General features: G+C 43.6%; 5 protein-coding genes across 5 annotated transcripts; all 5 read right to left on the reverse strand.

Annotated features, from left to right (window-relative positions):
* Window positions 1–3490: 3490 nt before the first annotated feature.
* On the reverse strand, window positions 3491–4804 carry LOC109703780. The gene has a single exon (XM_020224496.1). The coding sequence runs from the start codon at window positions 4802–4804 to the stop codon at window positions 3491–3493; it is 1314 nt and encodes a 437-aa protein (XP_020080085.1).
* A 1001-nt stretch (window positions 4805–5805) lies between these two features.
* Window positions 5806–7134, reverse strand: LOC109703781. Its single transcript, XM_020224497.1, has one exon. It carries the CDS (start codon window positions 7132–7134, stop codon window positions 5806–5808), a length of 1329 nt encoding a protein of 442 aa, XP_020080086.1.
* Window positions 7135–12547: 5413 nt separating this feature from the next.
* Window positions 12548–14078, reverse strand: LOC109703783. Its single transcript, XM_020224498.1, has 2 exons — window positions 13657–14078; window positions 12548–13583 (listed from the first exon to the last, which is right to left on the reverse strand). The coding sequence occupies exons 1-2, from the start codon at window positions 14076–14078 to the stop codon at window positions 12548–12550; spliced, it is 1458 nt and encodes a 485-aa protein (XP_020080087.1).
* A 1907-nt stretch (window positions 14079–15985) lies between these two features.
* LOC109703784 lies at window positions 15986–17254 on the reverse strand. The gene has a single exon (XM_020224499.1). It carries the CDS (start codon window positions 17252–17254, stop codon window positions 15986–15988), a length of 1269 nt encoding a protein of 422 aa, XP_020080088.1.
* Window positions 17255–20572: 3318 nt separating this feature from the next.
* LOC109703785 lies at window positions 20573–21895 on the reverse strand. The gene has a single exon (XM_020224500.1). The coding sequence runs from the start codon at window positions 21893–21895 to the stop codon at window positions 20573–20575; it is 1323 nt and encodes a 440-aa protein (XP_020080089.1).
* Between the last annotated feature and the right edge of the window lie 1740 nt (window positions 21896–23635).

Raw genomic sequence — 23635 nt, forward strand, 5'->3', positions numbered from 1 at the left:
TTATATATATATATATATATATATATATATATATATATATATATATATATACACGGATATTCATATTCAATCTAGACCCAACCCATATCCGATTCATACCAAGTCTTAAACAAGTAGTATACGAATAGTAGTCGGACTCGGAGAGGTCGAAGGCGAGACCCGGATAGTAGCTAGACCAGGATAGTAGCCAGACCTGATCCAAAGTTAAATGGGTAGGATATATTTTTTGTTTTCTACTCATTTTTCTTTTTAGGGTACGGATACAGTATATCAATTATTCAAACCCGACCTAGTCCGCGACACTTTTATTTTTAATAGGCCAATTTGCATAAAAAATTTATTAGTTTTGAGCTTTTGCAAATGCAGGCCTTCTTTTTGAATTTTGCTGATTCGGGCCGGATTATCAGAAGACTTATCAAAATACCTTTATTTTCTATTCTCCCTTCTTCTTTTTTTTTCTCTCCGAAAAGGACTGCGGAGGCAGAGGCGGCCGGCCTCGCCTCTGTTCCGCACGCCCTTGCCCGTGCACCCTTCCTTGCCCGCGCATCCTCCCTCTACCTTCCTTGCCTTCAACCTCACCGAAGCCACGTTGCGGTTCATTTTTTTTTCCCTCTCCGACCCTCCTCCACCGTCTTTCCAGCTCTTTGAAAGTAAACAGGGAGGCAAAGAAGCGGTGGACGCAAAAGAAACACACAAAAATGAAGATGAAGGAGAAAAAAGAAGAGAATGAGAAAAAACAGTGTAATATTTGGGCAAAAAGTACAACTTTCGTTCAAAAAGTACAACTTTCATCCAACATAGTATAATTTTTCTTTCAAAGTGTAAATTTCTTGTAAAAAGTGCAACATTTTTCTGAAACAGTACAACTTCATCATATTTTTTTTTTCTCTATTTTTTCATTTTTCTTGTAGAAAAAATATTTTTCTTTCTATTTTATTTTTTATTTTCTGCATCTTTTTTTCTCGGCTTCGCTCTCAACCATACTCACTTCGCGTACTCCTTCTCATCACCGGCGTCAGTGCTTGCACCGGCAAAGGCAGAGAAAGAGAATGCGGTACTGTTCTCGTTACCATCGTGAAAGATCACGGAGGCGGTAGAGAGGGGTCAAAGAGAAAAAAAAGAGATGAAGAGGACGTGACGCCGTCCTCTGTACTGTTGTAAAGAGCCAGGGAGATGGTGNCCTGCGGCACGTGGCGCGGAGGAGGACGAGGGTGCGGGCGCACGTGACGCGGCGCGCCGCTCTCTTGAGGATCGTGGACCGGAGTCGCACCCACTCGGCCACTCGGGCATCGTCGCTTCGGATGAGGACGTCAAGTATTGCGTGCACCCAGTGTACCTTATCTATCTTTGCATGTTGCGCGTCGTGCCCTCTTGGCATACAAGAACCGGCGCACTCAATATTTCTCACTAATGCGCGATAGCTAGGGTGGCAATCCAGCTGTTTGGCTCCGATAAAGACTACGAACTTATATATTTATTTTCAATGTATATTTCTTTAATTTTTTTAAATTCTTACACATAAACCGGTTCGTATTCAGCTCGTTAATAAATGAGCAAAGACGGCCGAAAAATTTGGCTCGACGCTTTAATTAGCTGACTCGTGTTCCGCTAGTTGACACCCTGCCAATAGCTAGTGGTTTTTTTTTTTCTTGATCTTTTTAAACAAAAAATTTTTGAGCATATTGTTTGTGAAAGGTAAACTAGTTTCTAGCTAGGATGCACTCGTTCGCATTTTCCGGTTCCAAGTGGGATCCACAACCAAGCAATCTACTATCCTATACAGTGGTAGTAAATAAAAAAGCTATTTTGTTTGAAAACTTTTTAGAGTTTTCTGCTATCATCTTTTTTAATTAGCTTGTGGATTTATCCATAAATATTACCATCACTGAAGCTCAAAGTTCATGCTCTATATTCGTCTAATAGTAAAAAAGTTGATAATAGTAACTACTTTTCTGCCACCAATAACATTCAAGCCTCATTTTGTATATATATATATATATATATATATATATATATATAGGGTTATTTGCATACACGTTCCTGCAAATATAGTGAATTGCGAAAATATCCCTGCAAAACGGAAACTCCATAAGTTGTCCCTGCAAAAGTCCTAAGTTATGCAGACATGTCCCTGCCGTCCAGATCTGTTAGAAATTTTTCGTTAACCAGGGTTAAAATACTTAACCATGGTTAAGTATAGTGTGAATTGACTTATTTACCCTTCTTCCTCGTCCTCCTCTTCCTCTTCCTTCTTCTTCGTCGCCGGCGAGGAGATGCGGCGGCGACGGCGACGACGACGGCGAACCCTCTTCCTTTTCCTCTTCCCTCTTCCTCTTTTCCCTTCTTCTTCCTTCTTCCTTCTTCCTTCTTCCTCTTTCTCTTTCCTCTTCTTCATCACCGGTGAGGGAGAAGAACCTCGTCGGGGTCGGCCTCGGAAAGGCGGGCGAGTTTCTGGACGAGAAGCTTGAGGGCGTTGTTGTCGACGAGGGCGGCGACGAGGGCGTGCGCGGGGTCGTCGTGGTTGCCGAGGACGTCGGCATCGATGAGGTCGGTGAGGAGGGAGACAACGTCGACGGCGATGTCGGCGCCGAGGAGGCCAACGAGGGAGGAGACGGCGTTGAGGGCGACGAGCTCTAGGTAGAGCTCCGGTGCCCCGGCGTTCTTTCCTCTTCTTCGTTGCCGGCGAACCCGACCTCGCGCCGCCGCCACCGCTGCCATCGTCCGCTTCGACGGTCCGAAGAGGAAGAGAAAGAGAAGGGGAAGAGGAAGACTTTTGGAAGGATATATTTGAGAGGGTAAAATGGTCATTTCACGAATCCATTGTTAAAAAATAAACGGATCACTAACAGATGTTAACCGGAGGGACATATATGTATAACTTAGGACTTTTGCAGGGACAACTTATGTAGTTTCCGTTTTGCAGAGATATTTTCGTAATTCACTATATTTACAGGGACGTGTATGCAAATAACCCATATATATATATATATATATATAGTACTAGGCTACTATGCTATTAATAGCACCAAGTCATTGGTGCTACCAAGTTTTTGACCATTGGATTAAGAGATGTGTGGTTAGGATGATATGGGGCCCCTAGGGTTGAGTGAGTGGTTGGTTGAATAGTATGATCTAACAGGTGAAAATGATTAAAAGGGTAGATCTAACGGCGGAAAACTTGGTAGCACCAAGTACTTTGTACTATTAATAGCATAGTAGCCGGACTCATATATATATATATATATATATATATTATGGATTTGAAAGAAAATTGATGAGCAAAATAATTGGCCAAGAGAAAATGACCTAAAAAGTACTTGTCTATCATCTTTAATTTCTTTTAGTTCGTCATCCCAATACAAGAAGACCAAGATCGAGTTCGCAGAAACAAAAAATTTAATCACATAAAAACAGTACTGGAGAGGATGGCAGATACTTGTAAATTCCTGTGTAATTGTTCTAACCATCCAAGGGATGGGGCCTAAAGAGTCTAATCAATTGCTATATATTCTCTGAACGTAAGATTGAAAAAGAACCACCGAACCTTCCCCAGCAAAGGATATGGCCACCCGCGTAGCAAAGTACGCGAATCCGCGGCTAATTCCCCTTTCTCCAAGCTGAAGATGCCGATCGTCTCGGCCTCAAACGCCTGCCCTGCCTCGTAGCTGTGGAACGGCCGGAAAAAGTAGACGTGGTTCGGCCTGAACGCGCGGGGGTAGGCGCTGACGTCGACGCACGCCGACCCCCCCTCGCTGACGAACAAAGCGTGGCCAGCCCCAATATCAGCCACCGGCAGTGCCCTCGCCTGCGGCGGCGGCGCAGAGAGGTCGAGCCTGAACACGACAAGTACGGCGTTGTACGGCGTGACGTGCACCTCCAAGATCTTGTTGACGAGGAGCAGCGAGCCGTCGGCCGACTCGACCAGGAATGTGGCGTCGGGCGACGGCGGTTGCGGCACGCCGGTTATTGTGTAGGATGAGACATTGATGTTTCTGGCCGGGTCGGAGAGGTCGAAGGCGAGCATGGCCATCTTCTTGCGGTCGACGGCGTAGATTTTCTTGTTCCTCGTCGGCGCTAAGTCAGAGCAGTGGAAATCGGCGAGGGGGAGAGTTATCGGGACCCACGCAGCATCGACGCCCTTCCGGCAGTAGAGGTATTTGTTGGCGATGTGGTTGAGGACGATGAGCACAGCGAAGTTCAGTTCTTTGGCGGGGTCGGAGGAGAGGACGGATAAGCGGATTAGGTCCCTGCGACGGACCATCAGCGGTACAGCGCCAGGCACTTCCTGATCGCCAGGCGTGTCGGGAATCACGTGGTAGCTGGGGTATGTTGCAGTGTTGAATCGGAGCATGTTGGCGGGGGCGTTGAAGAGGGGGGGGAAGCCAATGCACTCGTAGGTGACGGGGTTGACTGTGTAGACGGTGGAGTTGGGGGAGAGGAGGAGGAGCCAGCCGTGGGAGGTGCCGAAGCAGTAGGAGTCGTGGTGCGGGCCGCGGAAGTGGCGGTAGATGCCGGTGGCGGGGTTGTAGTAGGGGCCAGTGCTGGAGAATTCGCTGAAGAGGGCGACGGGGGGTTGGACAGGGAGGTGGTGGGGGAAGGGGAGAGAAGTGGCGGCCCACTGTTTGCACGCGATGACCGCGCGGAGGTAGTGGACGGAGCAGGGGAGTCGGGAGAGGATCAGCGCAAGCAGATCCCACGGGATGGAGGGCCAGTTGGCCGGGGCGATGACATTGTCGCCTTCGTCATCGCCGGCATCGGACATGGTGGAGGTGGAGAGAGAGACAGCATCCCCGGCGCTGGCCATGGTGGAGGTGGAGAGATAGAAAGACGGAGAGGTAGACGAGGGGAGTAGATGAATTCTTTGGAGATGGTCAAAGATTCAAAGAAATACAGTTCTGAAGCCGTTGACGTGACGTGGCGGTTCCCGGGGCCCGCAGGGAGGAGTGATATATATAAGTGGGCCCAGGGTGACAAAGTTGGCGGGTTGCAACGCCATTGGTCCGTTTAAAACAGTTGAACAGCTTCGCCTAACTGCCAAAACGGCTTTAACTGAAAAGTCTTCTTCGTAAAGGATACAATTATTTTTTTTTTTTCCCCCTTTTGAAAGAAAATTTTCATACTGATTTTTTATTTTGACCATAATTATATATATTACACGAAATTAGAAAAAAGAACACTTTATTCCCAATGAAACAAAATTATCTCAACCACGTCTCATGCTCTAACTGTTTCTTTATTTAAAGCTTTGGTCAAAAAAAATGACCAAAACTTTGCTATTTGGTTACTATGATACACTCACACGCATTTTTTGATTCGAAGTTGGATACAACATGGATAACCAAGCAATCGGCTATCATGTATAGCAGTAGTAATAAATAAATAACATTGCTATTTTCTTTGAAAAATTAGAGTTCCACAATACTAGTGCCATCAAGTTTTACTTGTGGATTTATACATAAAAATTAATATGATCACCAAAACCCAAACTGCATGTTCTATTAAAAGTCAAAAAGATGATAGTACGTAGTAACCTCTTTTCTACCATCTGTAGCATTCAAGCCTCAATAGAAAAGTATGTTATAAGTTTGAATGAATAATATTGATAAGCAAAATAAATGGCCAAGTGAAAGTGACCAAAAAAGAACTTTTCTATCATCTTAATTTCGTTTATATTTAGTCCAGTATCCCAGTACAAGAAGATCAACATCGAGTTGTTTGCAGCATGAAAACAATGGAGAGAGTGGCGGATACTTGTAAATTCCACTCTAATTGTTCTAACCATCCTTTCGCTGGGGCGTAAAAAGTCTAAGCCATTTCTATATTATACCATCTAATGAACCTGAAATTGAAAAACAACCACCGAACCTTTCCCAATTTAAGGTATGGCCACCCCCGCAGTAAACGGCCCGAATCTGCGGCTAATTCGCCTTTCTCCAAGCTGAAGATGCCGAGCGTCTCGGCCTCAAACGCCTGCCCTGCCTCGTAGCCTAGGAACGGCCGGAAAAAGTAGATGTGGTTCGCCGAGAACGTGCGGGGGAAGGCGCTGATGTCGAAGCACCCCGACCCCCCCTCGCAGATGAACAAAGCATTGCCGGCCCCAATATCAGCCACCGGCAGCGCCCTAGCCTGTGGCGGTGCGGAGAGGTCGAGCCTGAACACGACCAATACGGCGTCGTACGGCTCGGCGCGCACCTCCCGAATCTTGTTGACGAGGAGCAGCGAGCCATTGGCCGACTCGAGTAGGAATGTGGCATCGGGTGACGGCGGTCGCGGCACGCCAGATATTGTGTAGGATGAGACAGTGATGTTTCTGGCCGGGTCGGAGAGGTCGAAGGCGAGCATGGCCATCTTCTTGCCATCGACGGTGTAGATTTTCTTGTTCCTCGTCGGCGCCAAGTCGGAGCAGTGGAAGTGGGCGAGGGGGATGGTTATCGGGACCCACGCAGCATCAACACCCATCCGGAAGTAGAGGTATATGTCGGCAATGTGGTTGAGGACGATGAGCATCGTGAAGTTCTTGTCGTCGGCAGGGTCAGAGGAGAGGACGGATAAGCGAATTAGGTCCCTGCAATGGACCGTCACCGCTGCGGCATCAGGCACTACCTGATTGCCGGACGTGTCTGGAAACACTAGATAGTTGCCGCATAATTCAGCGGGGAATTGGAGCATGCTGTCGGGGGCAGTGAAGAGTTGGGGGAGGGTGACTAAGTCGGAGGTGACGGGGTTGAATGTGTGGATGAAGGAGTCGGTGCCGAGGAGGAGGAGCCAGCCGTGGGAGGCGCCGAAGCAGTAGGAGTCGTTGACGGCCTGTAATGAGTGGCTGAAGTAGTAGGAGATGCCGGTGGCGGGGTTGTAGTAGGGGCCGCGGCTGAAGAATTCGCAGAAGAGGGCGACGGGGGGTTGGAGAGGGCGGTGGCCAGGCCAGGAGAAGTTCATATTGGCCCACCTGCGGCAAGCGAAGACGGCGCGGAGGTAGTGGACGGTGCAGGTGAGCCGGGAGATTATCTGCCCGACGAGATCCCGTGGGAGGGAGGCCCAGCTGGCTGCGGGGATGGCATCGCCGTCGTTGTCACCGCTGTCGGCCATGGTGGAGGTGGAGAGAGAGACAGCCGTGGGGATGGCATCGTCGGCCATTCTGGAGGTGGAGAGAGAGAGAGAGAGAGAGAGAAGGTGAGGAGGCGAGTGGATTAATTATTATTAGGAGATGGTCTACGATTCAAGAAAAACAGTTATGAAGTCGTTGACGTCCAGATGAAGATTCTCTCTACTAATGAAAAAATATATATATAAAAAATGTATCTCGAATATAACTGATATAGCATCACCTCTTAATTAGATTAATTTTTCTTTAAATATATCTATCCTATTATAATTATTTAAAAAATATTTTTATTATATTCTTTATTAAAAATATAATAATTATTATTAATTAATAAATATTATGATGTGATTCAAACATAATAAAATTTTTGAAGACGCATTACATTACATATAATAAGTGGGCCCGAGGCGGCAAAGTGAGTCGGCGGATTAAAACGCCATTGGCTAGCACTAATCTCGAGGTTGTGATGTGGAATTTCGCGGTAACTGCCAAAGGAGGAATTCTACACTGTCACACTTGCACCACGTCATCAATAATAAGCCAATCACATTCATTTTTTTCAAATAAAAGTATAATAAAAATATTTTTTTACAATCATGACATATATTCTTAAAAGAATTAATTTGATTGATTTGTTACGCCACGTCACTAATATACCCGTTGCATTCTAAAATTTTTCCTGCCGAAGGGGCTTTCTACGATAGAAAGTCCATTTTTGATATATTTTTTTATAATAAGTCCCGCCATTATAGGGCTCTTTTCAATTAAAACGGTCCAAAATACCGATATTCCATATCGAACTTGGACTCTATCAAGATCCTACTAAGATCCAAATCAAACCCGATAAAAAATAAATAATATATAAATAAAAAAATTATCTATTAAAGTTTTAGATATGAGTCTAGATATTTTATGCTCATATCCTATTTGGATCCAACCCGAATATGATCTTTTAATGGATATGGTCCGGAAGAAATCCAGACTCAGACCCGGATTTGGACCCGGTCTCTGTCTAACAAATCCCTGATAGTAAATAAAAAAAACTGAAGTTAAGGAATCAATTTCAATAGGATTGACTTATAGATGAAGGGTCATGTATATTTTCCTCGTAGTGAAAACCCTAATCGCGCTGTTTACTCTTTTTTTTGAAAGAATTTTATTGGACTCAAGTGCAACTACTTTGAACGCAGATTTTTTATAGTGAGAGGTTTATGGTTTGTCCATAAAATATTTAATAATTTATAATAATATGTGCATACAGGTACTCGTACACCATCTAGATGCAACCTGTATCCGACCCGTTTCCAGTCTTAAGCGGGTAGTATACGAGTAGTCACTACTCAAACTTGCTCACATAAACCCGATGGGTATATTAGTAACTTAAATACCCAGACCGGACCGAACCCGAAGTTAATTGGGTAGGGTTCTCACCGATTTCTTTTTAGGGTATTGGTACAGTATATCAATTACCCAGATTCGATTAGGTCCATGGCAAGGATTAAAGTGCCCATCGGCACGGGTCGTATCTACCGTGCCGTATCGTGNGCCAGACCTGATCCAAAGTTAAATGGGTAGGATATATTTTTTGTTTTCTACTCATTTTTCTTTTTAGGGTACGGATACAGTATATCAATTATTCAAACCCGACCTAGTCCGCGACACTTTTATTTTTAATAGGCCAATTTGCATAAAAAATTTATTAGTTTTGAGCTTTTGCAAATGCAGGCCTTCTTTTTGAATTTTGCTGATTCGGGCCGGATTATCAGAAGACTTATCAAAATACCTTTATTTTCTATTCTCCCTTCTTCTTTTTTTTTCTCTCCGAAAAGGACTGCGGAGGCAGAGGCGGCCGGCCTCGCCTCTGTTCCGCACGCCCTTGCCCGTGCACCCTTCCTTGCCCGCGCATCCTCCCTCTACCTTCCTTGCCTTCAACCTCACCGAAGCCACGTTGCGGTTCATTTTTTTTTCCCTCTCCGACCCTCCTCCACCGTCTTTCCAGCTCTTTGAAAGTAAACAGGGAGGCAAAGAAGCGGTGGACGCAAAAGAAACACACAAAAATGAAGATGAAGGAGAAAAAAGAAGAGAATGAGAAAAAACAGTGTAATATTTGGGCAAAAAGTACAACTTTCGTTCAAAAAGTACAACTTTCATCCAACATAGTATAATTTTTCTTTCAAAGTGTAAATTTCTTGTAAAAAGTGCAACATTTTTCTGAAACAGTACAACTTCATCATATTTTTTTTTTCTCTATTTTTTCATTTTTCTTGTAGAAAAAATATTTTTCTTTCTATTTTATTTTTTATTTTCTGCATCTTTTTTTCTCGGCTTCGCTCTCAACCATACTCACTTCGCGTACTCCTTCTCATCACCGGCGTCAGTGCTTGCACCGGCAAAGGCAGAGAAAGAGAATGCGGTACTGTTCTCGTTACCATCGTGAAAGATCACGGAGGCGGTAGAGAGGGGTCAAAGAGAAAAAAAAGAGATGAAGAGGACGTGACGCCGTCCTCTGTACTGTTGTAAAGAGCCAGGGAGATGGTGGAAGAGGGTCGGAGAGAAAAAGAAAAGAAGGTCGCGGCATGACCTCGATGGGATCGGAGGAGAGGAAGGTATAGAGAGGGTGCGCAGACGAGAGCGAGAGCGCGCAAAACAGTGGCAAGGTGGATTAATTGCCTCCACCTCTGCTGCCCTTTTCAGAGAGAGAAAATTAAAGAAAGAACAAAAGGACAAAAAAAAAAAAACAAAGAGAGAGAAAAGTTAGTTAGAATATTTTGAGTATTTTATACAAATTGGCCCTTTTTTCAAAAGCTCTAGACTAGGAAATTTTTTATACACATTGGCCTTTCTAATATTGAGAAACAACTTAAAAGCAAAAATTAATTGGGCCCATTATCATAATATAGCTATCGTATTTTTATGTGCATTCATTTTTAGTTATGTTAATTTACGATAAATTTGTAATTTTTTTACTCTGTAATTTAATTACACTTCTAATTTATTAAATATTTAATTAATTATATATTTTGAGTAAAATTAAAAGAATATACGAATAAAATATTTCTAAATCTAAATAGGATCTCAACTAAAACTGTATACATTACAAAATATACATACAATTGCTAAAGTACATACCACGAAACATTTGGTAAATTCATTTTACCCTTGTGTGTCCTCTATGTCTTCAATCAACAAAAATAAAACAATAAAATTAAATCACATTAGGCCTTTTGGTATTAAATAATTCACTGGTTTTAAGGTTTTTTTTTTTTAAAAAAGCTATCTTTTTATATTTTGCAGCAAAATACTCATATTCTTTTCTCTCTTCCTCTTTTTTTTCCTTCTCTATTTCTCCAACGTCGATGTTATGCTTCTCTCTCTTATCTCACCTACATCTCTATTGACGCCGGCTCATATATGGCACAAATTACAAAGGTAAGGCTACAATAAAGGGTGTAGCTAAAGATGGCAACAACAATGGCAATGATAGCTACAATAAAGGGTGAATGAAGCAGGTAGCTTGCTACCTATTTTTTCAAAAAAAAACAATAGCAATGATGGTGCCGTAGATTTTGAGGACGAATGGGAGAGGGCATCGAGGGGGGTATTGGCTGCAACAAATGGCAAGAAAAGAGGTGCAATAACGAAAAAAAAAAATATATAGAGATGAAAGAATATATATATATATATATATATATATATATATATATATATATATATAACTAGACTGGAATACTATATTAATAGTACCAATAACTTTGTGCTATTAAGCTTTTCGCTTTTAGATTAAAAGATGCGATGTTAGGATGATGTGGGCCCCCTAGGGGTTTAGTAGGTGGTTGGTTGAATAGTGTAATCGAACGGATGAAAATGATAAAAAAGATAAATCTAACGGCAGAAAACTTGATAGCACCAAATACTTAGTGCTATCGATAAAATCCCAGTGGGACTATATATATATATATATATATATATATATATATATATATATATATTCTTTTTTCTTCCGCTGGAAAGATCATTATGTATTGTGGACGCTACAGGAAAGACCAAAAAGTTGAGAAGGAAAACAAACAAGAAATTATATTCTCTGAGACAAAATTGCATTGTTTGAAATTAAGTTTTAAGGCTCAGTTGCATCATTTATAACCATTTAAAACTAAATCATATCATACAAAATAGAAATTGCACTAATTGACACTAAGGGCATATTTGGTCACCTATTTTAAACTATGGAATCGAAATGGAATTCATTAATTTTGATAGTTGTCGTTTGTTTTATAGGAATCGAATTTTGATTCCCATTCCACTCCGGAATGGGAATGACCAAATTCATTTATGATCCAATTCGGCTTTAAATCCCGGATTGATTCATTCCAAATTGAACTATTCAAAATTCTCTTTCACCAACACCCACCTCCTCTTCCTTCGTCACTTTCCTCTCTCTTAATCAAAACCCCCTCTCAATAATTTTAAATTTTCATTCCGATTTCCATTCCAATAATAAACCAAAAATTTTTGGATGATTCGTCATTCCATTTTTCATTCCAAAGCAATCAAATTTTATTTAATTTCCATTTTTATTCCAATCATGAACCAAACATACCCTAAATTATATTATTTGAAATTTAAATGGTACATGTTGACTTAAGTTATAATTTAGTCTCAAATAGTTTTAAATGATTCTAATTAAATTTCAATTAATGCAACTTACTTTCAAATAATGTAACTTCTATTGAATATGATACAATTTAATCTCAAACTAGTTATGAATGGTGCAGCTTTGTTTAAAAGAGTACAACTTTGACCTAAATAATGTAACTTAGTTTTAAACAGTAAAATTTTATCTCAAATAGTCGTCTTTTTTTTTTTATTATTTCTCTTCTTTCTTTTCTGATTTCTAGTTTTTTCTGTAATAGTCATATCAAATTCTGATCCTCTCAAAAGAAAAAAAAAAAATCTTCTTATTTCTTTTTGTCCATTCTCTCTGCATCCTTTCCTAATACCGCGCACAATTAATTAATTCTTAATTAAAGAATGAAGAATTGAATTAACTTGATTCGCTTTTTTTATTACATTCTAACTTATCAAATCGTATTCTGTTCTACGATATTTAAGAATCACTGTCACTACCTCACCAAGATCCGGAATAATAATCTTTCGTGAATAGCCAGGTAAGAATCATCAGATGATGATACACAAGGAGTGCACATCTTTGATGCAGTTGTGGTTCCTCCCGATAAACCGCAAATTACCGCGTTCCTAATTTCAGAAGTACTTCTCTATCATCTTAATTTTGTTTATACTTAGTCCATTATCCCAGTACAATTAAGAAAACCAACATCGAGTTGTTCGCAGCATGAAAACAGTGGAGAGAGTGGCAGATACTTGTAAATTGTTCTAACCATCCTTTAATTCGCTGGGGCGTAAAAAGTCTAGGCCATTTCTATATTATCGTTGAATGAACCTAAGATTGAAAAACAACCACCGAACCTTCCCCAGGATAACACATGGCCAACCCCGCGGTAAACGATGCGAATCCGCGGTTAATTCGCCTTTCTCCAAGCTGAAGATGCCGATCGTCTCGGCCTCAAACGCCTGCCCTGCCTTGTAGCCGTAGAACGGACGGAAAAAGTAGATGTGGTTTGGCGAGAACGCGCGGGGGAAGGCGCTGACGTCGACGCACCTGGACTCCCCCTCGCAGACGAACAAAGCGTTGCTTGCACCGATATCGGCGACCGGCAGCGCCCTCGCCTGAGGCGGTGCGGAGAGGTCGAGCCTGAACACGACAAGTACGGCGTCGTACTGCGCGGCACGCACCTCCCAGATCTTGTTGACGAGGAGCAGCGAGCCGTCGGCCGACTCGAGTAGGAATGTGGCGTCGGGCGACGGCAGTCGCGGCACGCCGGATATTGTGTAGGATGAGACCGCAATGCTTCCTGCTGGGTCGGAGAGATCGAAGGCGATCAGGGCCTCCTTCTTGCCGTCGACGGCGTAGATTTTCTTGTTCCTCGTCGGCGCTAAGTCGGAGCACTGGAAGTCGGCGAGGGGGAGAGTTATCGGGGCCCACGCAGCATCGGTGCCCTTCCGGCAGTAGAGGTATTTGTTGGTGATGTGGTTGAGGACGATGAGCACAGTGAAGTTCGGGTCTTCGGCTGGGTCGGAGGAGAGGACGGATAAGCGAATTAGGTCCCTGCGACGGACCATCACCGGTACGGCGCCATGCACTTCCTGATCGCCAGGCGGGTCCGAAAACACGCGGTAGTGGGGGTATGTTTCAGCGTTGAATTGGAGCATGTTGGCGGGGGCAGTGAGGAGGGGGGGGAGGCCAACGTAATTGTAGGTGATGACGTTGACTGTGTAGATGGAGGAGTTGGAGCCGAGGACGAGGAGCCAGCCGTGGGAGGTGCCGAAGCAGTAGGAGTCGAGGGGCAGGCCGCGTAAGCAGCTGTAGATGCCAGTGGCGGGGTTGTAGTAGGGTCCACGGCTGGAGAATTCGCTGAAGAAGGCGATGGGGNAATTGGAGCATGCTGTTGGGGGCGGTGAGGAGTGGGGGGAGCCAGATGCGTTCGTAGGTGACGGGGTTGAATGTGTGGATGAAGGAGTTGGGGGAGAGGAGGAGGAGCCAGCCGTGGGAGGTGCCGAAGCAGTAGGAGTCGAGGGGCGGGCCGGGGAAGTAGCGGTAGATGCCAGTGGCGGGGTTGTAGTAGGGTCCACGGCTGGAGAATTCGCTGAAGAAGGCGATGGGGGGTTGGACGGGGAGGTGGTCTGGGGTGGGGAGGGGAGCGTCGGCCCACTGTTTGCACGCGACGACCGCACGGAGGTAGTGGACGGAGCAGGTGAGACGTGAGAGGATCCGCGCGAGCAGATCCCACGGGAGGGAGAGCCAGTTGGCCGGGGCGATGACATTGTCGCCTTCGTCATCCCCGGCGTCGGACATGGTGGAGGTGGAGAGAGAGACAGCATCCCCGGCGCTGGCCATGGTGGAGGTGGAGAGATAGAAAGAGGGAGAGGGATGAGGAGGGGAGTAGATGAATTCTTTGGAGATGGTCAAAGATTCAAAGAAATACAGTTCTGAAGCCGTTGACGTGACGTGGCGGTTCCCGGGGCCTGCAGGGAGGAGTGATATATATAAGTGGGCCCAGGGTGACAAAGTTGGCGGGTTGCAACGCCATTGGTCCGTTTAAAACAGTTGAACAGCTTCGCCTAACTGCCAAAACGGCTTTAACTGAAAAGTCTTCTTCTTAAAGGAAATTTCACTTTTATTTTTTTTCCTTTTCAAAGAAAATTTTCATACTGTTTTTTTATTTTGACCATATTTATATTATATTACACGAAATTAGAAAAAAAAAATCTTATTCCTAATTAAACAGAACTGTCTCAACAACATCTCATGCACCAACTGTTTTTTATTTAAAAATTTGGTCAAGAAAAATAATTTGATTAATTTTGAAGCACCTAACTTAGTTAAAGTGAGTAAGCAACTGATCCTTAGAAACTAACAAATGGAATTATCAAACCCAACCCAAAATTGCTAGTGCAAGATGAGGTGTATTGAACTTTGATTAAACCAAATCCAAGTACTGTCTCATTGTTAACTAGGTTTATTGAACCAAAAAAATTGCTTCCTTAACCAATGAACCAAAGTCCTTTTTTTTGCAAAAACAAGAAAGATGAGAACTTACAGAACATCGACCAGAATTAAATCAGAAATATTTTATGCTCATCCAAACTTAGTTTAATTTGCAGGGAAGCAAACAAAAGTTGGAAATATATATCATGGGAAAACTAGCTTTCTAACTACACTACAAAACAATTCTTTCATACACCTTGTGGGGCAAAGAGCACAAACTATAGATCCTCAACGGAGGTAACACGATGCGTTAGCATGTCGCGCACATTTCTTCGATCTTCTAAGGCATTTTGCGCAGATCCCCCACAGGATACAGGGCGGCCATGCACCTGCAAGCACATTCGACGATGCCGTCCGCCAAATTGAACTTGCAATGCTTCCGAACGAATTAACTGCCCTTCGATTCTGACCTGTCTCATGGTGCACATCAAAGAAGTAGATGAAGTTCTTCACACACCCGGCGTATCTTATCTTTGCATGTGGTGCGTCGTGCCCCCTCTTGGCAATCGATCGAGAGTGTTCGCACCCTCATCTCTGCCGTCCTTTGTAAGACTTTGTAGATTTTCATTACGTCTAGAAACTATGATTTTGGGTGGTTACTTGAAAATTAGGTGCACAAGAACTTGTGCATGAAATATTTTATATTAATGAGCAATAGCTAGGGATATTTTTGTTTTCTTGATCTTTTTTTTTTAAAATTTTTTTTAGCAGATTGTTTGTGGAAGGTAACTGGTTACTAGGATACACTCACGTATTTTTTGATTCGAAGTAGGATGCAACTTGGATAACCAAGCAATCTACTATCATGTATAGTGGTAATAAATAAAATAGCTAATTTCTGCGAAAAATTAGGGTTCCACAATACTAATGCCATCAACTTTTTCCTGTGGATTTACACATAATAATACGATCAATAAAACCCAAACTGTATGTTCTATTCATCTAAAAGTCAAAAACATGATAATAGTAGCCACTTCTCTACCATCAATAGCATTCAAGCCTCAATAAAAAAGTATGTTATAAGTTTGAAAGAATATTGATAAGCAAAATAACTGGCCAAGTGAAAGTGACAAAAAAACTACTACTCTATCATCTTAATTTCGTTTATTTAGTCCATTATCCCAGTACAAGAAGATCAACATTGAGTTGTTTGCAGCGTGAAAACAATGGAGAGAGTGGCGGATACTTGTAAATTCCACTCTAATTGTTCTAACCATCCTTTCGCTGGGGCGTAAAAGTTCTAAGCCATTTCTATATTACCATGGAATGAACATGAGATTGAAAAACAACCACCGAACCTTTCCCAATTTAAGGTATGGCCACCCCCGCGGTAAACGACCCCAATCCGCGGCTAAATCCCCTTTCTCCAAGCTGAAGATGCCGAGCGTCTCGGCCTCAAACATCCGCCCTGCCCTGTAGCCGAGGAACGGCCGGAAAAAGTAGACGTGGTTCGCCGGGAACGCGCGGGGGAAGGCGCTGACGTCGAAGCACCCCGACCCCCCCTCGCTGACGAACAAAGCATTGCCGGCCCCTATATCAGCCACCGGCAGCGCCCTAGCCTGTGGCGGTGCGGAGAGGTCGAGCCTGAACACGACCAGTACGGCGTTGTACGGGTCAGCGCGCACCTCCCGGATCTTGTTGACGAGGAGCAGTGAGCCGTCGGCCGACTCGAGTAGGAATGTGGCGTCGGGTGACGGCGGTCGCGGCACGCCGGATATTTTGTAGGATGAGACAGTGATGTTTCTGGCAGCGTCGGAGAGGTCGAAGGCGAGCATGGCCATCTTCTTGCCGTCGACGGCATAGATTTTCTTGTTCCTCATCGGCGCCAAGTCAGAGCAGTGGAAGTGAGCGAGGGGGACGGGTATCGGGACCCACGCAGCATCAACGCCCATCCGGAAGTAGAGGTATACGTCGGCGATGTGGTTGAGGACGATGAGCATCGTGAAGTTCTTGCCGTCGACGGGGTCAGAGGAGAGGACGGATAAGTGAATTAGGTCCCTGCAATGGACCGTCACCGCTGCGGCAGCAGGCACTACCTGATTGCCGGACGTGTCTGGAAACACGCGATATTTGCCGCATAATTCGGTGGGGAATTGGAGCATGCTGTCGGGGGCGGTGATGAGTGGGGGGAGGCAGATGAGCTCGTTGGTTACGGGGTTGAATACGTAGATGAAGGAGTTGGGGGAGAGGAGGAGGAGCCAGCCGTGGGAGGCGCCGAAGCAGTAGGAGTTGGTGGGGACCTGGGACGGGAAGTCGCTGAAGTTGTGGGAGATGCCGGCGGCGGGGTTGTAGTAGGGGATGCTGGTGGCGAATTCGCTGAAGAGGGCGACGGGGGGTTGGAGAGGGCGGTGGCCAGGCCAGGGGAAGTTCATAATGGCCCACCTGCGGCAAGCGAAGACGGCGCGGAGGTAGTGGACGGTGCAGGTGAGTCGGGGGATGATCTGCCCGACGAGATCCCGCGGGAGGGAGGCCCAGTCGGCTGCCAGGATGGCTTCGTCGTCGTCGTCGTCACCGCCGTCTGTCATGGTGGAGAGAGAGAGAGAGACAGCCGCGGGGATGGCATCGCCATCATCATCACCGACGTCGGCCGTGGAGAGAGAGAGAGAGAGGGAGGGAGAGGGTGAGGAGGGCATTGGATTAATTGTTTGGAGATGGTCAAGGATTCAAGAAAAACAGTTATGAAGCCTTAGGAACAAAATTTTTCCCTTAATGCCCGGCATTTTGGGGCAATTTATAATTACTACAAACAACTTAGGAACAAAATTTTTTTTAAAAAAAAACATATTCCTGGGCCCATTAATCTACATATAGTCTAATTCCAAGCTGCAAATGAGAGTGAATTCAACCAAAACAATTTGGAATTTGGGTTCAGGTCGAAAACTAACAATTTAATCATACAACAGAACAATAGAAAGAACTGAAATGGAAAACATTATATATGCTGAAACAGAAAAAGGAAACAAAACTGAAGTGATTTCACTTTTATTTTGTGGGTCAGGGTGATCTAAACCTCTTTTACGGTTATTTGGTTTCTGCATTGTGGAGTCAGAGATAACCATCCATGTCCAAACTTGCTCATGGGGCTCTTGGTCTGCGCCGAAGCTGCACCAAATTAAGCACTTGGCTAACCAAATTAAGAAAAATATATACAAAAAAAAAACATAATTAAGCTAATGTATCAGGAACAGAAAAATAAAGGGGTAAGTAGCATGAGTTGATTGTTCCATTTGCGCCAAAAATCAGGTCTCTAACGTTTAATACTAACTAGTGAAGGCACCTGCGCATTGCGGCGGGTCGATTCCGTAGAAACAAATAAATAAAAAAATTGAAGAAAGAAGAAATAGTAATAACATAAAGTAAAAAACTAATTTTCTTTTTGTAAAAAAAGTAAAAGTAGAACGTCCTTTGTGAAACCAGCAGTGGATATTAGTGCTGAACAATACTCATACTTGATGGCTTATTAATCTGGAATCTGCTTTCAATTTCAGCCAACTTGTACATCAACTTCTCAAGGCATCTGGAGTGGGAAATATTATGTTCATCTCATCAATTGCAGGGCTTGTTGCTATAACCAACATTTTCATATATTCAGCAACTAAATGTACATCTAGCAATTCAAAGCAAAACTTGTTAATAAAAATAATCATCTAAATATGAAAAGAATTATTTTTTTGATATATATTTTTCTTTCTTATGTTTTCTTTCAATTTTTTTAAGAGCATTGAATCAACCCATGAAGAATTAAGTGGGTGACGAACAATATATGAATGAATTCCATTGCACCAGTAGCCATTAATAAGTCCTCACTCATGAAACCTATAGGACCTTATCACCTTCTTGCTCTAATTTAATAACTTGGTCAAATTATAATGTAAATATCGATTAGATTCAATATACATGTTTTGTCTCATAAAAGTTTATAATATGTTAATACTATATGTGCTATCTAACTATTGGTGTAAAGTACTATGCCACTTGAGAAACATCATATTTATATGGGGAATATACTATATATAATTCAAACATAATATAAACAAATTAACATAATATACAGATTAAAATAAACAAATATGATAAAGCACATGAAGATATTATAGAAAAGAAATAACTAAGAACTAAAAATAAGCCTGATATTATATAAACCTTTATTAAAAGCATGAAAAAGCTAGTCTCTTTGCTCCGTCACGTCGTTAAGCAATAGATTAGTCTCGAAACGTGAGAGCAACAGTGCAGGCGGAGGTTGTGGCGCTGCCATAGCGCCTTTAGTTACAGCCATGAAGAAGGATTGGAACCTTATAATTAAGCAAGCCTGACATATATATTTCAAAATAAAAACGAAGAAATCCTTACTTTATCTACCCATTTTAGCTATCTGAGCTCGACATTGAGTTACTCGATCTAGAGTCCAGTGCCACCCTCTCCCTCTTCAGGAGCCTTGTGAGGAGCCCCTCGAACATGCCCACCACCTCCCTCACCATGTCGCATATGCACTCAGCCTCGTCGTCCAAGCAATGGTGTCCTTGAAGTCAATAGAGATGGCAGCGCCAAGTTTGGCATACGGCACGCGATTCTTCTTCTCTATTCACAGCATGCGATTGATGTCAGGTTTGGAGCCCATGGAGAAGGAAGAGGAAGCGGTGGAGGAGAGGAGGGGCCAATTACATATGCTTCTAGGTTTCAAAGTAGGATTCGAAGGGTCATAACTCATAAGTGGGTGTATGCATTAATTAAAAATTTGGTGAAGAAAAGAATGGTTCAAAGTAGGATTTGAAAGATCATAATTGGGTAGATGCATTAATTAAAAATCCGGTGAAGAAAAGGTAAAAGACCATATAGAAAAAAATACAATACATATAAAATAAAGGTAGGACTTAATTCTTTAAAATAAGGTATACATGCGCCAGTTTTTGTATTTAGCTTTAATATAAAGGTATAGATTTCAATATAGCCACTATAAAATAATGTTTGTCATATCAGCATCAAATCTTTTTAGGCGACAATTTTTATTTGATTTAGCGTCATTTTTATAGGCTTAATTATACTTTGCTACCCTGTACTTTACAGATTTTTTTTTTTCACTTCCTATTTTGTACTTACTTTATTTTGTACTTACTTTTTTTTTTTCAAAAGGCACCATCTAACTATTATCTTTTTCTCAATCCCTACACTATAAAAAATAAACTTATCATTTTATATTAAAGCTATTGGAAAATTTTTGTTAAAAATGACAGCATATCTTCAACTCATTTCATATTTTTTTTATTTTTTTTTTTAGCAGATTGTTTGTGGAAGGTAACTGGTTACTAGGATATATACACTCGCACGCATTTTTTGATTCGAAGTAGGATACAACATGGATAACCAAGCAATCGACTATCATGTACAGCAGTGGTAATAAATAAATAACATTGCTATTTTCTTTGAAAAATTAGAGTTCCACAATACTAGCGCCATCAACTTTTACTTGTGGATTTATACATAATATTATTTATTATATGATCACTAAAACCCAAACTGCATGTTCTATTCATCTAAAAGTCAAAAAGATTATAGTACGCAGTAACCTCTTTTCTACCATCAGTAGCATTCAAGCCTCAATAAAAAAGTATGTTATAAGTTTGAAAGAATATTGATAAGCAAAATAACTGGCCAAGACCAAAAAAGTACTTGTCTATCATCTTGATTTCGTTTATATTTAGTCCATTATCCCAGTACAAGAAGATCAACACCGAGTCGTTCGCAGCATGAAAACAGTGGAGAGAGTGGCGGATACTTGTAAATTCCACTCTAATTGTTCTAACCATCCTTTCGCTGGGGCGTAAAATGTCTAAGCCATTTCTATATTACAATGGAATGAACCTGAGATTGAAAAACAGCCACCGAACCTTTCCCAATTTGAGATATGGCCACCCCGGCGGTAAACGACCCAAATCTGCGGCTAATTCGCCTTTCTCCAAGCTGAAAATGCCGAGCGTCTCGGCCTCAAACGCCTGCCCTGCCTCGTAGCCGAGGAACGGCCGGAAAAAGTAGATGTGGTTCGCCGAGAACGTGCGGGGGAAGGCGCTGACGTCGAAGCACCCCGACCCCCCCTCGCAGATGAACAAAGCATTGCCGGCCCCAATATCAGCCACCGGCAGCGCCCTAGCCTGTGGTGGTGCGGAGAGTTCGAGCCTGAACACGACCAGTACGGTGTTGTACAGCGCGGCGCGCACCTGCCGGATCTTGTTGACAAGGAACAGCGAGCCGTCGGCTGACTCGAGTAGGAATGTGGCGTCTGGTGACGGCGGTCGCGGCACGTTGGATATTGTGTAGGATGAGACAGTGATGTTTCTGGCCGGGTCGGAGAGGTCGAAGGCAAGCATGACCATCTTCTTGCCGTCGACGGCGTAGATTTTCTTGTTCCTCATCGGCGCCAAGTCGGAACAGTGGAAGTGGGCGAGGGGGATGGTTATCGGGACCCACACAAGATCAACGCCCATCCGGAAGTAGAGGTATACGTCGGCGATGTGGTTGAGGACGATGAGCATCGTGAACTTCTTGTCGTCGACGGGGTCAGAGGAGAGGACGGATAAGCGAATAAGGTCCCTGCAACGGACCGTCACCGCTACGGCAGCAGGCACTACCTGAATGCCGGACGTGCGTGGAAACACGCGATAGTTGCCGCATAATTCAGCGGGGAATTGGAGCATGCTGTTGGGGGCGGTGAGGAGTGGGGGGAGCCAGATGCGTTCGTAGGTGACGGGGTTGAATGTGTGGATGAAGGAGTTGGGGGAGAGGAGGAGGAGCCAGCCGTGGGAGGTGCCGAAGCAGTAGGAGTCGAGGGGCGGGCCGGGGAAGTAGCGGTAGATGCCGGTGGCGGGGTTGTAGTAGGGTCCACCGCTGGCGAATTCGCTGAAGACGGCGACGGGGGGCTGGAGAGGGCGATGGCCCGGCCAGGGAAATTTCATATTGGTCCATTTGGGGAATGCGAAGACGGCGCGGAGGTAGTGGACGGTGCAGGTGAGTCGGGAGATGATCTGCGCGACGAGATCCCCCGGGAGGGAGGCCCAGTTGGCCGCCAAGATGGCTTCGTCGTCGCCGTCGTCACCGCCGTCGGCCATGGCGGAGTTAGAGAGAGAGACAGCCGCGGGGATGGCATCGCCATCATCATCACCGACGTCGGCCATAGCGAGAGAGAGAGAGGATTCAAGAAAAACAGTTACGAAGCCTTGGACGTCCACACGGAGATTTTCTAGATTTATGGGGAAAAAAATAATAATCCAAAATGCATGACTTATATTATTAATATAGTGCTACGTACCGACCTGATTGGTATATAACAGAATCTATTCGAAAGAATTATACTATATAAAATAAGTGGATTGGGTTACACGTAATAACTGGGCCCGAGGTGGCAAAGTGAGTCGGCGGATTAAAACGGCGCCATTGGCTAGCGCGAATCTCGAGGCAGTGTGACGTGGTAGCGGGCGGACGATTTGGTGTGAATCTTGAGGCGCCCGTGGATGCCGCGTAACCGCTTAACAGGTGGAAAGTCAACTCCATCTAACTGCCCAAGCCATTTTTGATACACTGGAAAAAAAATTTTCTTTTTCTTTTTTTTTCTTTTTTTTTTTTCCTTAATGCCCGGCATTTTGGGGCAATTTATAATTTTACTATAAACAACTTAGGAACACAATTTTTTTTTTAAAAAAACATATTCCTGGGCCCATTATCATAATATAACTATTGCATTGTTAACCCCATTCATTTTTAGTTACGGTAGTTTGCAGTTAATTTTTAATTCTATAATTTTATAATTTAATTACACACTTAATCTATCAAATATCTAGATAATATTATATAGATTTTTAAGTAATTCTAAATAAAATATTTGTACATCTAAATAGTACAAAATGCACAAACAATTTCTAAAGTACATGCCAATATTTTTTTATCCTTACGTGTCTTTTCTGTTTTCAATCAACAAAAAAGTACCATAAAATTTAATCAAATTATTGTGCATAAAATGATAAAATAACACCTTCAAAACATGTGTATGGTCATCTTTCTTTTAAACCCTGTTTTATTGTCCCAGTACAAGAAATTAACCATTACGTATGGGGAATCAAAAAACAAACTAAAACAGTACTGGAGAGTACTTGACATGCATGCACCTCTTGCTATTAATTTCTCTCTAGCTAGTTGCTTAAATCATCCTCAGATTCATCTCTGAATCTTTTCCTTGAAACCAACTTCTTGAGATCGAGGAACGGGGGAGTCGTCTTTAAATCGAAGATTGAAAAAGACCCACCTACGAACTCCGGTGGTGCACGGCCACTCAGGTGGCGAACGCCGAGAACTATTCGGAACTCTTTGCCCTTCTCTAAGCTGAAAATGCTGAACATCTCTTCCTCACACCTTGTCCATTGCGAGAACTCACAGTATGGTCCGAAAAAGTAGACGTGGTTCGGCTGGAAAGCACGGGGAAAGCCGCGGACATCGATGCCGACCCCCCTTCGCAGATGAACAGCGCATTGGTGGCGCCAATATCGGTGACTCGCTGCCCCTGCGCCTGCGACCGCATGGATATGTCGAGCATAAACACGCGAAATATGCCCTCTAAGGCGCTGGCCCCCATGTAGATATTGTTGACGAGGAGCAGCGAGCCGTCGGCTGACTCGAGGAGGAATGTGGCATTGGGCGACCTCGGTCGCGGCACGTCGGATATTGTGTAGGATGAGACAGTGATGTTGCTGGCCAGGTCGGAGAGATTGAAGGCGATAAGGGCCTCCTCCCTGTGGTCGACAGTGTAGCTTTTCTTGTTCCTCGTCGGTGTTATGTCGGCACAATGAAAGTCAGCGAGGCAGACGATTATCGGCGCCGAAGCAGTAGACGTTGGTGAGGAGTGAGGTCGGACGGGACAGCGA

Source organism: Ananas comosus, unplaced genomic scaffold, assembly GCF_001540865.1.
Source record: "Ananas comosus cultivar F153 unplaced genomic scaffold, ASM154086v1, whole genome shotgun sequence".
NCBI lineage: Eukaryota > Viridiplantae > Streptophyta > Magnoliopsida > Poales > Bromeliaceae > Ananas > Ananas comosus.